Raw genomic sequence first — 18,096 nt, forward strand, 5'->3', positions numbered from 1 at the left:
GGAACGGGTCGCGGAGCCGCGCGGGGAGCGCGCCCCCTGGCGGCTCGGCGGTGCCGCGGGGCTCCGCGGCCCCCCGGCCCCACCACCCCACGTCCCCTCGGGGCGCAAGGAGGGGTGCGGGACCGACCCCGGCCCAAGCTGCCTCCCCCCACCCCTGCGGAGCCCACGCACGGGCCAGGGATCAACCCCCCGGCCCTTTGGGGTCACTTACCCCCAGGGCTCCTTCCAGACACAAACCCACAAGCCAAGGGATTAAGGAAAAAAAAAAAAAAAAGTTAAATTTAAAACTTCTGCATTTTCATCGTCCCGTGCAAAGACACGGCCAGCGCCTGCCCCTCCTTTTCCTGCCCGCAGCCCAGCGCCACGGGGCAGGCGCCATGTCAGCTTACTGGGGGTCCGGGGGGTGTCCGAGCCCCCCGCGACGGGCCCTCGCCCCAGGGGTGCGCCGCCGCAAGCGGCTTTGAAGACCCCCGGATCCACGAGACGTCGGAGCTTAGTGTTTGCGTGATGAGCAGCGGGGACCCGCTGGAGGATGTCCCTGTCCCCGTCGGCGGGCTCCGCGCCGCTGTCCCCCCAAAGGCGCGGGGACCTCCCCCTCTTCGGTTCCCAGGTCTGGTCCGAGAGGTCCGGCTTCGCCCCCGAGGTCTGCCGGGACGTGGCCGCACCCGGACCCGGTGGTGGCAGCTCCGAAAGCGCCCGCGGGGACGCCTCTGCCTGCTCGCGGCACTACTCCGTCCTGCTCGGGGAGCTCCGGCACAGCTCCTGGAGGTCTGTGGAGGCAGCAGACGAGCCCCGTTAGCAACCAATTAATCTAAAAATCAACTATTTAAATAAATTTAAGGAATCCCAGCCACCGGAGTGATGTTTCACCGGCATCCAACCCCTGCCGGCACCCCCCGGCGTACTCACAGCGCACGACGGTGTCTCTGATCTGCCTGAAGCTGTTCTCCTTCAGCGCCATGTAGATGTAGTAGAGGTTTCGTAGCTCCTTGGGATAATCCTTCCGATCCACGTCCTTCAACACCGGGATGGTGCGCCCGTTGGCCATCGGAGCTTCGGCCAACGCCTGGTGCATCTGGTACTTGCACCAAGGGTCCCGGAGGAAGCCGGGGGTGATGAGCATGACCCAGCAGTGGCTGTTTTGAACGGCGTCGCACAGTTCCGTCACCACCGCGCTTCCCGGCGCCGCGTCCCGCAGCTGGAGGAAGCAACGGAAGCTTTCGGGTTGACCTTCCAGGTAGGACACCAGTTCCTCCACCAGCTCCAGGTCCACCTCGCTGTGGCAGATGCAGACGTCGTAGCTCTTGGCCCACCGGGCGCTGCCCGAGGCGTTGATGTCCGGCACCGAGACAGGCGACGAGCGGACGGACCTGGCCAGGCTCATGCCGGGAGAGGAGCCGGAGCTCTCGGCAGAGGATGAGGAAGGTGAGGACGAAGCAGAGCGGCTGGCGTTGAGGTTGCTCTCCACTGAGCTGGGCTTGGGCTTGTGCAGGAGCCGCCTAAACCAGCCTGCAGAGTCAGAGGGACCACGGTGAGGTTTGGGGGGGCTCAGCACCCCCATGGGCTTCCCAAGGGGCTTGCGCGGCATCGCCGGCTCAGCGGGACACCTCCAGATGGAAAGAGCTGGGCGGGATCTCACCCTGACCCCCCAAAAACCACCCCAGCCCCTAAAACCTCGGCTATCACCGACAGCCGCATGCTATCGCATCGCGGCGAGGGGCCCGTGGGCACCCTCGTGTTGCGGCGGGGAGGGGTTTATCCGCCCCGGCACAAACCGAACCTGCACTCACCGGCCATAGTGGGCAGCGCACTGCTCAGCCGCCGATCGCCGGCGTGAAACCTCTCCTGCCAGCAGAAAAAAGGGTTTAAAAAAAAAAGAAATTAGGAGAGCAGGAACCGCCCTGCAGCAGGTCTCAGCCCCAGGAGCTCAGCCGGGTTTATTCCAGGGACAGGCAGCTCTGGGGTGCTCACCTGCAGCCCCAAAATCACCCCCGGCAGGGTTTTCCACCTCTGCCTCCCCAAAATTTGCTGGGAAGGAGCGTTTTGACCTCAAGCAGGGCTGGAAGCAGCGGCTCAAGCGGCCCTCCTGCCTGCCTGCGCTTTCACTGCCTGCTACCGGCTCTCTCCACCGGAGATACCCACCTGCAGCGAGCGAGGCTGAGCGCCGACGGGCAGGAAAGACCCTCATTCCCGGCGGCGGAGAAAGGATCCTGCGGAGGGGAGAAGTGGGGATCAGCAGGGATCACCGGGGATCGACCGGCTGCTCGCAAACCAAAGATGGCTCAGGTGATGCCCAGATCCGTGCGTTCTCGGTGATGCCTGTCCCGGCCTCCCTGCCCGTCCCTTGCCAGCTTACGCCATGCCCACGCCTCGGCACTGTGCTCCCGGCACAGTTTGGGGTGCTCGGACCCTCCCTGTGGGTACCCAGGAGCAGCAACGGGGGAAACGAGCCCCGGGAGCAAACGTGGCTGCTGTTTTCCACTGCCTGCATCACACCTTCCGAAATAAAACACCCCATATCACGCTGAAGCCTTTCCCCTACCCCGAGAACAGCGCAGGACCACAGCAAATGCCGGCAAGACCCCGGCGCACCCGCGGAAACCACAGTCCCCAAGTGAGCCACCGCGTAGTAATAGCAAAAAGCTCGAGCGTGGCTTGAACGACAAGCATGGATGGTGATCGGCGGGGAGGAAATTTGGGGGATGCCTACCTTGGATGCAGGAGTCGGGCACCGGAGCAGGGAAGGGAGATGCATCAGCCCCTGGGTTTGGCAAGGAGGAAGATCTTCCCGGATCACCTAGGTGGGAAAGGAGAGATAGGATGCAGCACGTTCACTCTGGAGCCTAATGGGATCGCAGGGAATGGCGAGGCTGAGCCATCCTTACAGCTTCCCCATCCAGGAGCGGTTCCTGATGGAGCGGCCCCACAGTGGGGGGCGGGGAAGGATGGGGGCACCCACCAGCTGCCCCAGGGACAGAGCAGAGGAACCACCCCGTCTCTCTGCAGCCCAGGCCCCCCGAGACACACACCCCCTCCCCCCCCCCCCCCAGTTGCCGGCAGGTCCAGGCTCCGTCTGGGCATGCGGAAGCGCAGGCAGGGGAAGTCGGCTGCGATCCCACGGGGTCGGGAAGCCAGCCCTCCCCGGGGCCTCCCTCCCACATCCGCCACCGGCCAGATGCCATCACCAGATGGGCGTCACCGCGCCCAGCCCTTGCCGGCACCGGCACGCACCAGCAAGCCCAGACCCGTTTCTCTCCCTGGTTTTATAACCAGACACAGACGGGTCCATCTCTGCCGCTCCCGCTTATTTTATGAGTTAAATTTACCAAACAAGGTGCTTTTCCCCCCCCCAAAATCGCCCCCCATCTCTCCTTTCCCAGGTCGCATCCCCCCAGGACCCCCCGCCATGCAGCACAGCTCCATCCACTGGTTTCGGAAAGGTCTCCGGCTGCACGACAACCCGGCGCTGCTGGCAGCTGCCGCCGATTGCCATCGCCTTCATCCCCTCTTCATCCTCGACCCCTCCAGCAGCCGGACAGGTGCCAACGCCCGGCAGTTCCTCCTCGATGCCCTGCGGGACTTGGATGGGAGCCTGCGGGAAATGGGCTCCAGGTGAGTCCTGATGCCGTTCCCAAGGGATTTGGGAGAGGGTCTCGAAGGGGATTCGTGCCCACCCGGCTCCCCGGCAGGCTGTTCGTGGTGCGGGGCTGCCCGGAGGAGGTGTTCCCCCATCTCTTCCACGCCTGGGGGACAACACGGTTGACCTTCGAGGTGGACACCGAACCCCCCGCCCGCCGGCGTGACACCGCTGTGGCCGAGCTGGCGGCCCGGCACGGCGTGGAGGTGATCCGGGAGGTGTCCCACACCCTCTACGACACCGAGAGGTGGGTGCATGGCAGCGTCCCTCGGGGTACGGGGGATCCAGCCCCAGTGCCGAGCGTGTCTCTCCCTCTCCCACCCCAGAGTCCTCGCCTTGAACGATGGCAAAGCCCCCCTGACCTACAAGCGCCTGCAGAGCCTCCTGGCATCCCTCGGACCCCCGGAGAAGCCGGCCCCAGCGCTCACACGGGAGCATCTCCAGGGTGAGCATGGGGTGGACCTGGGGAGGGTAGAGCACAAAGCTGGGTCAGCATCTCCTTCACTGTTCACCCTGGAGCGGAGTGATGGTTGTTACACCCCCACTGTACACGGCGCCCCAGGCTGCCGCACCCCGTGCCAGGTCAGCCACGACGCCGACTACGGGGTCCCCACCTTGGAGGAGCTGGGCGAGGACCCTGCCGAGCTGGGTCCTCACCTCTACCCCGGCGGGGAGACAGCGGCGCTTGCCCGGCTCGACACGCTCATGGAGAGGACGGTCAGTGCTCGGCGTCCAGCACCCTAATTTTGGGGCTGCTTCACCTCCCCCCATCCCAAAGTACAACCCCAGTGTGTGTCCCTCATCCAGACCTGGGTGTGCGGCTTCAAGAAGCCCGAGACGGAGCCCACCTCGCTGAGCCCCAGCACCACCGTCCTCAGCCCCTATCTCAAATTCGGCTGCCTGTCGGTCCGCACCTTCTGGTGGCGGCTGGATGAAGTCTACCAGGGGGTGAGGCTGCATTTTTGGGGTGGGAGGGAGGAGGGTGAGCCAGAGGGACCCTGCAGAAGGGGTGGGGGGCTGGAGAAGACAGGGGCCAGCCCAGCCGGAGGGGCTGATCCTGCCTTCGCTGGCAGCGGGAGCACTCCCGGCCCCCCGTCTCCTTGCACGGGCAGCTCCTCTGGAGGGATTTTTTCTACACCGCCGGCGCCAGCATCCCCAATTTCGACCGGATGGTCGGCAATCCCGTCTGCCTGCAGGTCGACTGGGACGACAACCCCCAGCACCTCCGCGCCTGGAGGGAGGTATTTCCCTCGGGAATAAGCCCCGAGTCCTCCAAACCCCCCAAAAATGTTCCCCTGCCCTGTCTAACCCCAACACCCCACACCAGGGCCGGACGGGCTACCCCTTCATCGACGCCATCATGACCCAGCTGCGCGCCGAAGGCTGGATCCACCACCTTGCTCGGCACGCCGTTGCCTGCTTTCTCACCCGCGGGGACCTCTGGGTCTCCTGGGAAGAAGGGCTGAAGGTCAGGAGATCTCCCCCAACACCCAACAGCATGAACCAGGCTCTTGGGGACCCCGTCCCCACGCCACCGCTGTGTCCCGCAGGTCTTTGAGGACCTCCTGCTGGACGCTGACTGGTCCCTCAACGCCGGCAACTGGCTGTGGCTGTCGGGCAGCGCCTTCTTCCACCGATACTTCCACGTCTACTCGCCCATCACCTTCGGCAAGAAGACGGACCGGGACGGGGCATACATTCGGTAGGCGCGAAACCCAAAGCCACACGAGATGGAGGGGTGCCCTCCCTGGTGGCTTTGACCCCTCGCCGTAGAAAATACCTCCCTGTCCTCAAGGATTTCCCCGCCGCGTACATCTACGAGCCCTGGAAGGCGCCGCGGGCCGTGCAGGAGCGGGCGGGCTGCCTGGTGGGCACCCACTACCCCCGGCCCATCGTGGAGCACGGGGCAGCAAGCAAGAGGAACCTGGAGCGCATGAAGGCAGCCCGTGCCCGGAAAGGTAATGAGTCCCCCAAGAGGCACCGAGCTCCCTCCGCAGCCCTGCCGCCACCCCGGCTGCCTTCCTCTCCTCCAGGCACCAAGCAGAAGCCACCGGCAGGTCCCTCCGTGGCCAAATCACGAAGGAAAAAGCCCAAAATTGAGCAGCGCTGAGTCCCACGGGGACCCCCAGGCAGCTGCCAGTCAGGGTCAGGCACGACTCATCCCATTCCGACCCATTTTCCTCAACCAACTCCTTTAATTAATCCCTTCCCCTCTCCCACCCTGGGACTGACAACTTTAATGCTGCCACCACCCCAAAAATCAACTCCCCACCCGAGGACGTGCCCCAAAGGAGGGCAAGTCACCCGTGCCGGTGAGTCAGCCCCACCTGGAAACCCCTGAGCTGCCGGACCGTGCCGCAGAGACACACACGGCCCGCAGACCCAAGTCCCCGAGGGGCAACAGCCCACTGGATCAACCTCCCCCGCTACCTTAGCTATAATATAATCATTATTAAAGGGAACAGACCAATTAAGCAAGCGCAGCTTGGTTCACAACATGCCTTGACCCACCAGCAGCAGCACCACGTTGAAATCCGCCGGCTTGTTTCGGCTACAGTACCACCGGTCATCAGGGGGAAGCCTGCGGTTTACTCGAGTGCCTGCGGAGAGTATTAAGAAATGGGTTGAGAATAGGGTGAGTGCGAGGCAGGGTTAGAGCCAGGCCCTGGAAAGGTGTTCAGGTGAGAAAATAAGGCTACTGTTGTCTCTAAATACACCCACCATCAACACGTTTTATTTATGGCGCCAATACAAAGCGATGCACAGCTACCCTGCCAGCCAGAGAACAGCTTCTCTTCCTGAAAAGCTCTGAGTACACCCAAACTCCTTGCACGGGTGCTCGAAAGCACCGCGGCAGCCAACCGAGGCCCAGCGCTGCTCTTACTACCTCACAGGGCCGCAGACACCGTCGCACAGACACGGGAGGCAGCCAGGACTCAAGGAAGGAAGGCCCCTGAGCTGTAACAGGGCACAGTCGCGCCCACAGGCCTACAACACCTCCTCCAACAGAAGCTACCGAGGCCTGACTCACTCCGAAGGGGGCGAGGGGGACGGCACCCAGGCCCCTGACACCGCGACCTGACAAGCGGCCGCCACGCAAACCTCCGCCGCCGCGCACAGGCCGCAACTGCCCATGCGCATGCGCCCGCCGTCTTTTATAGCTCCCCGAAGAATCGCGAGAATACAGGTGAATTCTCGCGCACGCGCGCCTCTTCCCCCCCGGGCGGAAACGCGATAGTCCCGCCTCTTCCTCTACGAGCCAATGAGAGGGCGGGGCGGAAGGGGGCGGGCCAATCCCAGGAGGCGGGGCGCGAGGCGCGGCGGCCGGGCGTCTCCTCATGGGGCCGGGCGCGCGGCGCCAGGTGCGTGCGGGGCGGGGGGGGGGGGACGTTGCCATGGCGACGGCGGGCCGGGGTCTCGCGCGCGCGCGGCGGGGAGGCGGCCGCCGTGAGGGGAGCCCCGATGGCCGCCGTGACGGCGGGGAGCGGCGGGCGCTCCGTCCCTTCGGAGCGGGCCTGCGGGGGTGCCTGCGGAGCGAGGGAGCCAGGGGTGAGCCCGAGGGGGCCGGCGGGGAGCGAGGGGGCCGGGGGGCGGCCTCACCTCTGTGAGCCCCCCCGCACCCGCGCCGCCGCCCTCTTGAAAAGGCATTTTCTGAGACGTTTTCCCCCCTCACAAGGAGCCTCGGCCTCCTCCCTGCCCGCTGAAATACCCTGTTCTTGCTTTTCCCTCAGGTTTAGTGTGAGAGGGGGCGAGGAGGGGGCGCAGCGGAGAGGAAAGGTAAGGCCTCGAAGCGCCGGGCATCCCTGAAGGTGGCAAACCCCCCCATCCCAACAGCATGTCCGGCCCGGTTTGCTTTCCAGAAACACTCCTGGAAAGCCAGCCCTGCATGCGGAATCGCCTGCTTGAGGGCCGTCCCGCAGCCTCGTCTGCTGGGGCTTCAATCAGGGGGACGGAAGCGAGCCTACGTCTGCACGCCTTGGCCTGGCGCCTGTCAGACAACGCAGGCTCCTGTGTCCGTTTGTTGGGATACAGACCTCTTGCAGGCTTCGCTGTGTCAGTCCCTCTCCTTTTTCACAAAGCCGGCGGGAGCCCGATGCGCACGGAGAATCGCAGCATTAAATAAAAACCTCTGATGTATTTTCACTCGCATCCGAGGAGGCTGAATCTTGTGTTCGTAACGTCGACACGAATAGAAGCAGGGCTTGTTTTCCTTGCGCCGCCAGTCCCCGTTATGTCTGAAGCCTGTCCCTTTCTAGGACGGCTTTGACGAGCCGTGCTCCAATTGCGACTCCCACGTGGAGGGACAGAACTTGGGAATCGGCCAGGGACGACTCATTAAGGTCCTTTCGGATTCTTCCAGCTGAAATAGAGCGGGTTTTAAACTATAATGTAACGTTTGTCTTATCCCAACGTCTTAAAGCAACTTAATTTAAAAAGGAGATCTGAATTACGCCTGGTGGTAGTTTTTCTCAGCGCTCAAAGAAGCTAAAAACAATTGATGAGCAATTAATTTGTACTTGCTTCTTTATATAATTTGAGGGGGCTGTTCCAGAGGAGCCCCTCTTCGAGCATTGAGCTGGAAGCACACAGTTTTTACTTTCTTTAAACTTTAAACGTCCAGGTCTAGCGTGCAGGTGTATTGGGTGCGGAGCGTGGAGACAGGCAAAGGGCGTCCGCAGTGACTTCCCCATCTCTTTTGATGGAGAAAACGTCTCCTAAATTTCCCGGGGTCTGACATTGAGCGGTGTAGTCCTGTTCTGCGCGTTCCTTAGAGTTATGGCAAGGTTTTTGTAAATATACACTCAAGCGCGAGCGTCAGCGTTAATTTGATGTATGCTTTGTTTAGGTTTTAGCTGGGATACATCGGTGTTTCAGGCGTTTTCGCAGCTGGATGTGTCTTCTTTGTATTACATATGGAATTGTTGTGGTTAGGTTTATTCAGTGTTGGCGACTTGGGCATTGTTTAAAGCAACGGTTCCTTGCTGAAATCCATTACCTCAAGGGCTTTAGGATAAATTAACTGATTTCTTCGGCGTGGAGGAGAAGGAGAACGCCGCAAACCTATGCGGGGACTCGATAAGCGTAGCGCCATTAATAAAGGTGATGAGAGACAGCGCTGTGACAGGAGAGAACCCGCGGAGCTCGATGTTTACGCTCTCTCTGGCTCCCTGTAGTCTAGATAGCTGGAAAGCTCCCGACGTCCCGAGGAGGAAGACTGGAGAGACGCTTCTGATCTTGTAAGTGCCCGTCGCTCCTGCTCCTTGCTGCTTTTTTCCCCTGCGGCGGTGGTGCCACGCTCTGAGGTAACGCTCTTTCATTTCGGTTACCTCGACGGTGGCGGGGTGATCAGTCCCCCCGGAAAGCAGACCTGCTCCCCCGGCCTAAAATCTAGAGGTTTAAATTTTTTGGCTGAATTTCCAAGATTTGTTCTTAAGAGAAATAAGCACTTTTTTTGGAGACAGAAGACGACTAGGTATTTCTGTTGGTTTTTTTCCTTTTTGGCTATCTGCATTAAATAGAAATGAAGATTGAAGTTTGTTATATTAGACAACCATTTCTTGGTAACTATAATTACAAAAGATGGTTTTTCCTAAGTTCAAAATGACTTTTGAAATGTCCTTAGTGCTTTAGAGGCACTTAAAAATTGAATTGATGACTCCATTTCTGCAGCTTAAAGTGATGCAAATGTGTAGGACGAGCGAAACGGGAGCAGTGCTCCGGCAGGTGAACAAGCAAAACGGGGGAAGGCCTAGGGAGGAGTTCATAAACAGGCTTGATATTTGAGACTTGGCGGATCGTTCGCAAGGTAAAGCTAATATAAACTTAAATTATATCCATAAACTAAGCCGGTGGAGAAGCTGGGGAAGGTTTTACCTTCGGAGGGGGCTGAGGGCAGACCTGGACAGCAGCGGGAGTTCAGCGTGCTGCTTTTCACAAACTACCTTCTTAAATATTCCCGTTAACGAAGGTGACGTGTTTAGTCCCTAGCTCGTCTAAACTGCCTTTGCACTGTTAATTAAAATCTGGCTGGCTTTGTGGAACTAGCCTGTTCTTCCAGAAGAATCAGCTAATCCAAAGTGAGAGGTCTTACCCTACTGGAAAGAGAAAAAAAAGAAGGTTTTTTTCCCCCTTGATGTTTTCCATCCTGGTTGTGCTTGGCCGTATTCACTCAGGGCGAGTTTGATGTTACTGCCAGACTGATCATGCGTCCCCGAGAGACACCGCCTCGGAGCGGGTGTTTTCCCAGCGGTTTAACTCCCCGAAACGGTTCACCCCATGGCCTGATGCTTGCAGGCGTGCGGGGGCCATGAGTCTGCGGAGATTCGTTGTCAGAACAGCGTCAAAGTGCTGTCGGGCTCGACGGGAGGTTGGAAAAACACAGGGTACAACGTTCAAAAGGGTGTGCGACGGAGGAGGCTCAGGGCCTTGCGAGCGCGGAGCCTGTAAACCCGGGAGGTGCGAGCCTGGTTCCTCGCTTGCCAAATGCGTTTGAAACTTTTATCCAAAATCTGGGCTCTACAGTAAAATAAAAATCGGATTATTTGAGGTGATGGGCAGTGTACGCTAAGTGGTGTTTCGGGAGGCAGGTTGTGAAGACCAGCTCTCTGAGGTGTTATAATTACATTATTATTAAGAACAGCTCTCTAAGGTGTTATAATATTATTATATTATTATTATTATGATGATATATTATTATTGTAATGATAATTATAAAGTTTTCAGAAGTGGTCAGAAATGAAAGGCTGGCAAGCATACTGTATCTGAGCATCTGCGAGAGTCGGTGTGCCCTGTTTTCATCATCCCGCATTGAAAGATGACAGTTATCTAGATTATGGGGACGATTTCTTAAATGATCCCCGCCGACGTTTGCGGCACAGCTGAGGTTTCATTGTAGGACAATGTCAGTGAGGCTGCGATACCTGTAAAAAACTGTGATTTTGGGCCAGCAGCTCTTGCACAGCGTTTCCTTTTGGCTAAAGCCGGCCTAGCAGAATTTTTGCTGGACTTTTCATTACAACTGGCAAGAAAAAAATGGATCAGGGTGAACAGTTCTGTCTGTTTTCTTTCCCTTTTAATAGTCTTGTTTTGGAGAAGCAGAGTGGGAGAGGACCGTGTGCTGGCAGACCTTTGCGTTGTGGCTTGAAAGAGTTCTCAGACGTATAACTTCCTTTCCGCGGGCTTTAAGGTCACGTCCCACCGCCTGCAGACGTATGGCGGGCTGGATGATCCTTCTCTCATCACCGGAGAATGAAATGCTCTCGGTGGCTCTTTGTGGCCAACAAAAATCTTTTTGTCTTTCTTCTCTCCCGCTGTGTTCCCAAGCAGCAAGTTTGCTAACGGGCATCTCCTGGGAAGGGGGGAGCGCCTGCTCCGAGGTACGGGCTCTGGGGCAAAGACGAACGGCCGAGGCGAAATGAAGGGTCTGGCAGACTGGTCTGCCAGTGGCGATTGCAACCCGGTTTTGTACAAAACAGCCCTACGATTTTATCAAGCTTCATTGTAAAGGAAGTTAAGGAAGCGGATGAGAGCCGCAGGGCAAAGTTCAGAAACAAAAAAGTGCAATTCTCGGCCCAAAGGTGATCTCATAAAGATAACAAACCCCAGTATTTATCCACCCATGAAAAGCTGGCTCGACAAAAACCTGTGGTCTGTTCCACGTCGTATTGCATATATGTAGTGACTTTGCTTGTGGTGATTTGTCTACTATAGAAACTGGATGGCTTCTACGGTGAGCCTGGGTAAAGAAACATTGTTGGAAGATGGAATGCCACCTGCAAAAAAGCCCAGGTAAATTCGATTCTACTCCAGTGAATTTCTTCTAATAAGAGCTTTTTCCGTAACCTTGCATTGTTCTTTAAAGAGCATGACACTTGGCACCGAGCAGTCAGTTGCTGATCCAAGAAAAGCGCGCTGTCTCTAGCCGTGCCCTGTAACCAGTATTTTCCTGCGGTGCGTGGAACAAAGACCTTAACACCCAGAACGTACTTCTTTGCTGGTTTTTTTTTTAACCCCTAAGCCGGGATGCATGGTTGCACAGAAAGCTTGTTTTACTGTACTGCCTGCGTGGTTTTGATCGGTGTTGACCCTAGCTCAGGTCCTGTCCACACGTAGGGTCACGTCAGATGCGGTAGTCGTGCTTCTTCACTTGAGTTGGACGGCGGTTCCCGGGAGGACGGGCAATTACTCAAATTAGTATGATTTTGCTGCATGTAAAGGCTAAATAATTCCACTCTGGAGGCTCCCCATACTAATAAGTAGGTCGTCTCACAGTTCTGCAAGCAGGGACTGGAGCATGATGCTAACTTGGGGCATACCCACGCTTCTTTCCACCCAAGGTTGGTTACTGTGGCTGCTGCGATAGCACGGGCTCAGAAATTAAGGCATCGCCGTCTGCAAACGAGCAGCTAATTCATCTAGGGAGTTGTCTTCCACTAATTGATTTATTTACGACTTATGAAGGGCTGGAAAATCATTTCTGTGAGGGAGCCCTGGTCTCCAGGTTGGTCCAGTGACTGTAGAATGAGCAGAAAAGAGGCTGGGACATTATTTTTTCTTTGCTTAGGATATCAGGGTAGAAACAAGTGTGCTTATCAGCATGGGAACAGAATGCCTCTTTCAGAGCTGTCGCATAGGGCGTTAAGACTTGGGTATTTGTTATTTTTTTGGATTTCAGTCCCTAGGTTTCTGGTTGTGTTTTTATACTAGCTCATTAGCATGAATACTAATTTATTCTTTGTGGGCGAGGCTTGCAGTCCCAAAATTAAAACGCATTTATCACCACTAACAGTGAAGACCTCCTCAAGAAAAGGGTTAACTCGTCTGTTTTCGTAGGCAGTAGCGGAGGGAAGGCAAAGCTCCATCTGCGTGGTGTCGGTTTCCTTTCCCCTTTTCGCTAAATATCACGTGTTTGCAGATAAAAAACATTCCTTCCAAATGAGCTGCCCCCCTGGGCTGCTGCTTCCATCCTCTGGGAAGCTGGAACTGATCCCCTGCTTCGGAAAAGCAGCTTGACACCAGGCAAGGCATGACGGGAAGAAGCACATCTACTTAATAAATAATAAGCGTCAAATTTAAAAGGGCTGTGCAGGTGTGAAGCTAGAAAAATAAGGAAGAGGGGAGGAGGAGGAGGGAGAATACAGCCCCGCAGCTCTTTCATGAGGCTCTTTGTATCATCTGGGCTTCCAAAACATTGGCCTCGAGCATCCCGCTTACGTTGCAAGCGTAACAGGGAAGGGATTTCTGGTACAGCAACGTCCCGCTGAGGGGTCTTCTCAGCGGAGAGGGGCCGGAGGTGGGAAGGTCCTCTGCAGGGCAGAGCTGGGAGGAAGCCTTCACTTCCTTCCTTTTGTGCTGGGGTAACTGGGGCGGCCATCTTCAGGCCCCAGTTTAGCACCTTGTTTAAACCAGGCGCAGTCACGGTTGTGTTTACTCCCCGCGTGGAGGTCCGATGCGTGCTTTGTGTCGGTACGGAAAGAGTATGTATGTGTCTCTACAGCCATTGATAACATATTCCATATGGCTCACCACACCTTTTCCACTGTCTCCAGCCTTTCTGCTAGCTTCCAGGTAACTACTATTAACAAGACCTCCCTTATTCCAAATTTTAACTGGATTAGCTTTGCTTCAGAAGTATTCCGGGGCGGTATTGACTTCCCTAGTAACCGTCTCGGTAACGGACTCGATTGCCAAATATGTTGTAATTACGTACCTTGTAATTGTGGGCATTTGTGGTATTGATTTGTGGTGGAGCTGCGCGCTGTCCTTAAGGGATACCGAGCTGCCCCTCTCATCCTCTGTTTATCAGAGGACCCTAATGGACACATTGGTTCAAAATTTAGGCGGAGGGTACCTCCCTCGTCCTCGGTCTGCATGTTCCACGACCCGAGACACCCTTCCATCTATGATGGTACCAGCTGTGCTACTTTCTCCTCTTGCAGGAAGCTGTTGCCAAGCCTCAAAACCAAGAAGCCTCGGGAACTTGTTTTGGTGATCGGGACAGGAATCAGTGCGGCAGTTGCTCCCCAGGTCCCAGCGCTGAAGTCTTGGAAGGGGTTAATCCAGGCCCTCCTGGATGCTGCTATTGACTTTGATCTCCTGGAAGATGAAGAGAGCAAACGGTTTCAGAAGTGTCTCCACGAAGACAAGAACTTGGTTCATGTTGCCCACGACCTTATCCAGAAGCTGTCTCCGGTGAGTGTGTGCTTGTAGCGTTGTATGTAAATATGCGTTACCCCACCCTGAGCATAGGATTTGGCTTTTGGAAATAGCCAAATTTGGTTCTCCGGCGTGCCCCCCTCTCCAACGATTCCTCTGTCTACAAGGAACCACGAGTGCAGTTACTGTGCCGGGTTCCCGAGACGTAACTCTGCCGCAGACGCCAGCTTTTGGGTATTTCTCTCGGAGGATGCTGGGGGGGAGCATCCACCTCAGTGCAGTGGGCGCTCTGTGTTTGCACACAAGGACCGATAGCTTTGCGGAGGTCTTCGAGAAATATGCGGGTAGTTTTTCATCGAGTCGTTTGGCATGAAGCGTTAAAAGAAGCCAGGCTCTGATCTTAATCTGTCTCCCCTTCTCAGCGCACAAGCAATGTTCGCTCAACCTTTTTCAAAGACTGTTTATACGAGGTGTTTGATGACCTGGAATCTAAAATGGAAGATTCTGGGAAGCAGCTGCTTCAGTCTGTGCTTCACTTAATGGAAAACGGGGCACTTGTGTTAACCACAAACTTTGATAACCTGCTGGAACTGTACGCAGCACACCAGGGGAAGCATCTGGAGTCTCTTGACCTGACTGATGAAAAGAAGGTAAACGATGATGATTTTTTTTAAATGTCAGGGCTGAGCTGGGACAGCGCAGGACAGTGGCGGCTGCGGGATGTGCCCTCACGCCCGCGTGAGGGGATTGTGCTGTTCGTAGTAATTTAAACCGTGTTAGACAAACTCCAAGCAGAGGCTCTGACCATTTGGGGCAGTGAGCAGAGGAATGAAGACGAATGCTCGTTCCTGAAATGCTGTGCTTGCTGGCTGACATCCATTGCTCAGGAGGAGCCCTTAAGCCTGGTATTTCTTTGATCTCTGGCCTTGAAACGTCTGGCTTGGCCTTGCTGAAGTACCGCAAGCCTCGCTTCCACATAAGGCTTGGGTTGTCGTTTCTAACCGACACGGGAAACTCCGCGCGAGACACAAAGCTGACCGTTCTATTTTTATAACGTGCTGCGGAGTGCTTTTTGTGACGGCGCGTTCTCGGGGCTGCGGCCTTCCAGGCTTCCCTCTTGCCCCGTGTCCTCTTTCTGAAAAGGCTGGATGGCTCCTGCTGGGTCACTCCGCGTGCGCCGGCTTCTTCTTGCCGTGCTCTCAGATTCGTTGCTGCTCGCTTCACACCAGCTTCCCTCCTTCTGCCCCAGTCAGGCAGAAAATCAGGCTGTGAAACCCTGAGCTCTTCGCCACCAGTCCGCCTCATCCTCCCACCGTGGGTTTTACTGGTGGGGAGCATCTGGTCCTTCTGTTTGCTTGTTAAACGCGCGCCACGTGTAGGTGCTGTGCGGTGCTTGGTCTCTTTCCATTCCGAGTCGTTTCTGTGCTTCACGTTTCCTGCATGACCTCTTAATCTGCAAGTACTTACAGTGTTACAAATAAGCATTCTAATTATTACAAGCTTAAACGAGCTAAGGTCTGCAGGAGTAAACCGCGAGCCTCAGAAGTGGCTTTCTGAAATGAAGGTCAGCTGTTGAGCTCCCTCAGAGCTTCTCAGAGCCTAGAGGGGCCAAGAGATAAACTTTGTAGGCTTGAGAAACATGCTGACGTAATATTTATAGAGTTTTTCCCCTTTTTCTGCCGAGTCCGGTGTATTGATTCGGTCTCTTCCCATCGCATTCGCCGTTCAGTTGAAGCGTTGACCCAAACAAGCGCCGCAGGCTGTAGCCGTGGGCCGTGATGTAGAGGCTGATGGACTCCTGACCTCTCGAGGAGATAAGACGGAACGCGAGGAAGAAGCTGCCTCTTTGAAACATGGTGTTTTTAACGGCGCCGTGGAAGCTAACGCGATGCGCTCGCTAACATTTCTGGAGGGGTTTGTTTTGCGCAGGTGCTGGAGTGGGCGCAAGAGAAGAGGAAGCTTAGCGTCCTGCACATCCACGGCGTTTACACCAACCCCAGCGGCATAGTGCTCCACCCGGCCGGCTACCAGAACGTGCTGCGCAACACCGAGGTCATGGTGAGGCCTTCTCCCTGCAGGGCGTACTTTGGGGTCCCATACGTTCTCTATATACATATCCCGCTTCCCACGCGAGCTCCTGGCAGGCCCGTATGTTAACCGGCCGTGGGCTCAGCGGAGTTTAAAGACTGGGCTTCTTTAAGGAGCTTCTTTAAGGGTGGTGGGAGAGTCCTTAATTTTGTGAAATAGGAGGGAGGGATTCTCCAGCCCGCTAACCTGCAAAAACACCTCGCGGCGTTTGCGTGGAGGGTGATTGAATGAGGACGCTGCTGAAGCGTCTCATCAGTGACAAGGCAGATGCTGTCTCTTGCGCCTTGTGAAGATAAGACTCGCCTTGACTAAGAACATCTTTCCCTTTTTTAAAGCGAGAGATTCAGAAGCTGTATGAAAATAAGTCATTCCTGTTCTTGGGCTGTGGTTGGACTGTTGATGACACCACGTTTCAGGCCCTGTTTTTAGAGGCTGTGAAGCACAAGTCAGACCTGGAGCACTTCATGCTCGTACGGAGGGGAGACGTGGATGAGTTTAAGAAGCTCCGTGAGAACATGCTGGACAAAGGGATTAAAGTGATTTCCTACGGAGATGAATACGCAGACTTGCCCGAGTACTTTGAGAGGCTGACGAGCGAGATCGCCATGCGGGGTCGAACAGGTACAGGGATTGCGGGCTGTGCGGGATGGCTGGCCGCGCACGTCCACCGTCTCCGCACTTAACTCGGGGATCCTGTCGTACGCAGCGCGGTTCTTGACTGTCACCGTGGACTTTGGGGTGTAGGCAGTGTTAATAGCCCCTATTCTCTATGCTGTGTTACTCCTTAAGCTTTTTTTTTTGCCCCAAAAAAATTGTCTGCAAGCGTAGCTGGATTTGGGGTTTACTTTTATAAAATCGCTGTATTTTCTTATGGTTTGAACAGCTCTGGTGCTTCCCACACATCCAAACGTTGTTTTTCATGCGCAGCTGCCGTCGTTTATTCCCTTCTAGTGAAAGGAAAGGGCATTTCAGTCTTGCCGTTTGGTCTCGCTGACCTTCGTGCGACTCGGACTGAGCTAATGCTTTAACATACAAGACATCTTGCTAATAAATCGTAAAAATGGGGAAAAGAAGTGAGTTTGCTAGCCAGAGCCTTGCCGGCAGGTCGCCTGCATCGCTCGGCGCGTTGGCGGTTCGCCCGGGGGCTGCCGTTCCACCCGGCGGTTGCTCTCTGCTCTCTCCTAGGTGTGCCTAAGGAGGGACAGCGGCTGAACGGCTCTGCCGCTGCCCGCCCCGAGATAAAAGGTAAAACTCTCCCGAGCGGAGGGAGGCTTCGCCCTTTCTAGCCCCGCCGCCGCTCCGGCAGGCCTTGAAGAGCCTTTCCTTTCCCGCAGGATGCAGCACTTGAGCGTCGGCCTCGCCCCAGGACCCGTGCCGCGGCGGGGGACTCCCTAGGACGGGCCTAAGCCAGAGCCGGGAGGCCCGCGCGGTTTAAGGCCAGTCTAGGGGAGAGGCGAAGCCCCCGGCTCTCCAGCTGCCACCCGGACGCGCCGAGCGGGACGGTTCAGGCAGGAAGGAGAGGCCGGGGCAGAGCCTCCTCGGACGGACGCCTGGTTTAACGTAGTAATTTGTCTTTTTATCGAGGCTGCGCGCGCCCGGGGAGCGCGGTCTCCCCGAGGGAGCTGCGGCCTCCTCTAATTTCATACTTAGTGCTTTTGTATTCTGTACTTTTCAATTAAAAAAAAAAAAAATGAAACTTGAGCGGTTTTTTTTTTTTTTTACTTGAAGCTCTAGTTTTCTAGTCCTGTCTTTATACTGTACAGTATTTTGTATGTTGAAGCTTGTATTAAAGGCCTGTTCACTTAACTTTTGGCTGGTGTGTGATTTACACGCCCTTTCAAACACCTCACACAGGCAGGAGTTCGTCTCCCCCCGCGCCCCCGAGGAGAAAATACATCCTGGCTAGCAGCAAGTTATTTATACACAGAGAACAAATTATGAAGTTTATTTTATATAAATTATGTCTCTCAGCAGACAGCATTCAATTTATTGCACTATAGCACATCTGCGATACAGAGCTACAAGACATCGTAAGAGAGTTTTGTATTATTCAGTGTAGCACTTCAGACCGGGATCAAGAGGCACTCGAAGGGGGGAGAAAGGGTGCAGGAAAGCAGCAAGCAGCCACCATTATCTTCCAGTATTAATTTTTCTTTTTCCTTTTTACTAGCAAATAACGCTGAGGCCAGCGGGCAGGAGACAGGCCTTCCTTCGGC

The 18,096-nt window shown here is 55.9% G+C and overlaps 3 protein-coding genes across 12 annotated transcripts; 2 read left to right on the forward strand and 1 right to left on the reverse strand.

Moving 5' to 3' along the window:
- Nucleotides 1-275: 275 nt before the first annotated feature.
- On the reverse strand, nucleotides 276-6,602 carry TIRAP (TIR domain containing adaptor protein). 7 transcript variants are annotated; one of them, XM_075173101.1, is made up of 6 exons: nucleotides 6,149-6,237; nucleotides 2,711-2,797; nucleotides 2,143-2,210; nucleotides 1,791-1,845; nucleotides 910-1,509; nucleotides 276-770 (listed from the first exon to the last, which is right to left on the reverse strand). In XM_075173101.1, the coding sequence occupies exons 4-6, from the start codon at nucleotides 1,795-1,797 to the stop codon at nucleotides 727-729; spliced, it is 651 nt and encodes a 216-aa protein (XP_075029202.1). In that variant the 5' UTR covers nucleotides 1,798-1,845; nucleotides 2,143-2,210; nucleotides 2,711-2,797; nucleotides 6,149-6,237; the 3' UTR covers nucleotides 276-726. The 7 variants fall into 7 exon arrangements, with proteins under 7 accessions (XP_075029202.1, XP_075029201.1, XP_075029200.1 ...); XM_075173100.1 differs by having other exon boundaries at nucleotides 6,105-6,194; XM_075173099.1 differs by lacking the exons at nucleotides 1,791-1,845; nucleotides 6,149-6,237 and adding an exon at nucleotides 6,525-6,602.
- LOC142092723 (cryptochrome-2-like) lies at nucleotides 3,407-7,780 on the forward strand. The gene is made up of 10 exons (XM_075173103.1): nucleotides 3,407-3,612; nucleotides 3,690-3,884; nucleotides 3,964-4,082; nucleotides 4,200-4,354; nucleotides 4,445-4,585; nucleotides 4,711-4,878; nucleotides 4,965-5,105; nucleotides 5,188-5,339; nucleotides 5,411-6,824; nucleotides 7,369-7,780. The coding sequence occupies exons 1-9, from the start codon at nucleotides 3,407-3,409 to the stop codon at nucleotides 5,745-5,747; spliced, it is 1,614 nt and encodes a 537-aa protein (XP_075029204.1). The 3' UTR covers nucleotides 5,748-6,824; nucleotides 7,369-7,780.
- Nucleotides 6,915-18,084, forward strand: FAM118B (family with sequence similarity 118 member B). Of its 4 annotated transcripts, none has more exons than XM_075173090.1 (9): nucleotides 6,915-6,999; nucleotides 7,369-7,414; nucleotides 11,348-11,425; nucleotides 13,576-13,828; nucleotides 14,215-14,442; nucleotides 15,722-15,850; nucleotides 16,216-16,501; nucleotides 17,066-17,125; nucleotides 17,215-18,084. In XM_075173090.1, the coding sequence occupies exons 3-9, from the start codon at nucleotides 11,355-11,357 to the stop codon at nucleotides 17,226-17,228; spliced, it is 1,041 nt and encodes a 346-aa protein (XP_075029191.1). In that variant the 5' UTR covers nucleotides 6,915-6,999; nucleotides 7,369-7,414; nucleotides 11,348-11,354; the 3' UTR covers nucleotides 17,229-18,084. The 4 variants fall into 4 exon arrangements, with proteins under 4 accessions (XP_075029191.1, XP_075029192.1, XP_075029190.1 ...); XM_075173089.1 differs by having other exon boundaries at nucleotides 6,962-6,999; nucleotides 17,187-18,084; XM_075173091.1 differs by lacking the exon at nucleotides 7,369-7,414 and having other exon boundaries at nucleotides 6,949-6,999.
- Nucleotides 18,085-18,096: the final 12 nt, after the last annotated feature.

The sequence above is a fragment of the Calonectris borealis genome, chromosome 24 (genome assembly GCF_964195595.1).
Source record: "Calonectris borealis chromosome 24, bCalBor7.hap1.2, whole genome shotgun sequence".
Taxonomy (NCBI): Eukaryota; Metazoa; Chordata; class Aves; order Procellariiformes; family Procellariidae; genus Calonectris; species Calonectris borealis.

What these genes read in the sequence shown, in the direction of transcription:
- FAM118B (XM_075173089.1), top strand. Translation starts at nt 11,355, where the DNA reads ATGGCTTCTACGGTGAGCCTGGGTAAAGAAACATTGTTGGAAGATGGA. An exon ending in CCACCTGCAAAAAAGCCCAG is followed by an intron (nt 11,426 to 13,575) that starts GTAAATTCGATT and finishes CTCCTCTTGCAG; the next exon opens with GAAGCTGTTGCCAAGCCTCA. An exon ending in TTATCCAGAAGCTGTCTCCG is followed by an intron (nt 13,829 to 14,214) that starts GTGAGTGTGTGC and finishes TCCCCTTCTCAG; the next exon opens with CGCACAAGCAATGTTCGCTC.
- LOC142092723 (XM_075173103.1), top strand. Translation starts at nt 3,407, where the DNA reads ATGCAGCACAGCTCCATCCACTGGTTTCGGAAAGGTCTCCGGCTGCAC. An exon ending in CTGCGGGAAATGGGCTCCAG is followed by an intron (nt 3,613 to 3,689) that starts GTGAGTCCTGAT and finishes GCTCCCCGGCAG; the next exon opens with GCTGTTCGTGGTGCGGGGCT. An exon ending in CCTGGGAAGAAGGGCTGAAG is followed by an intron (nt 5,106 to 5,187) that starts GTCAGGAGATCT and finishes TGTGTCCCGCAG; the next exon opens with GTCTTTGAGGACCTCCTGCT.
- TIRAP (XM_075173099.1), bottom strand. Translation starts at nt 2,188, where the DNA reads ATGAGGGTCTTTCCTGCCCGTCGGCGCTCAGCCTCGCTCGCTGCAG. An exon ending in CTCAGCCTCGCTCGCTGCAG is followed by an intron (nt 1,510 to 2,142) that starts GTGGGTATCTCC and finishes CTGACTCTGCAG; the next exon opens with GCTGGTTTAGGCGGCTCCTG. An exon ending in CAGAGACACCGTCGTGCGCT is followed by an intron (nt 771 to 909) that starts GTGAGTACGCCG and finishes CTGCCTCCACAG; the next exon opens with ACCTCCAGGAGCTGTGCCGG.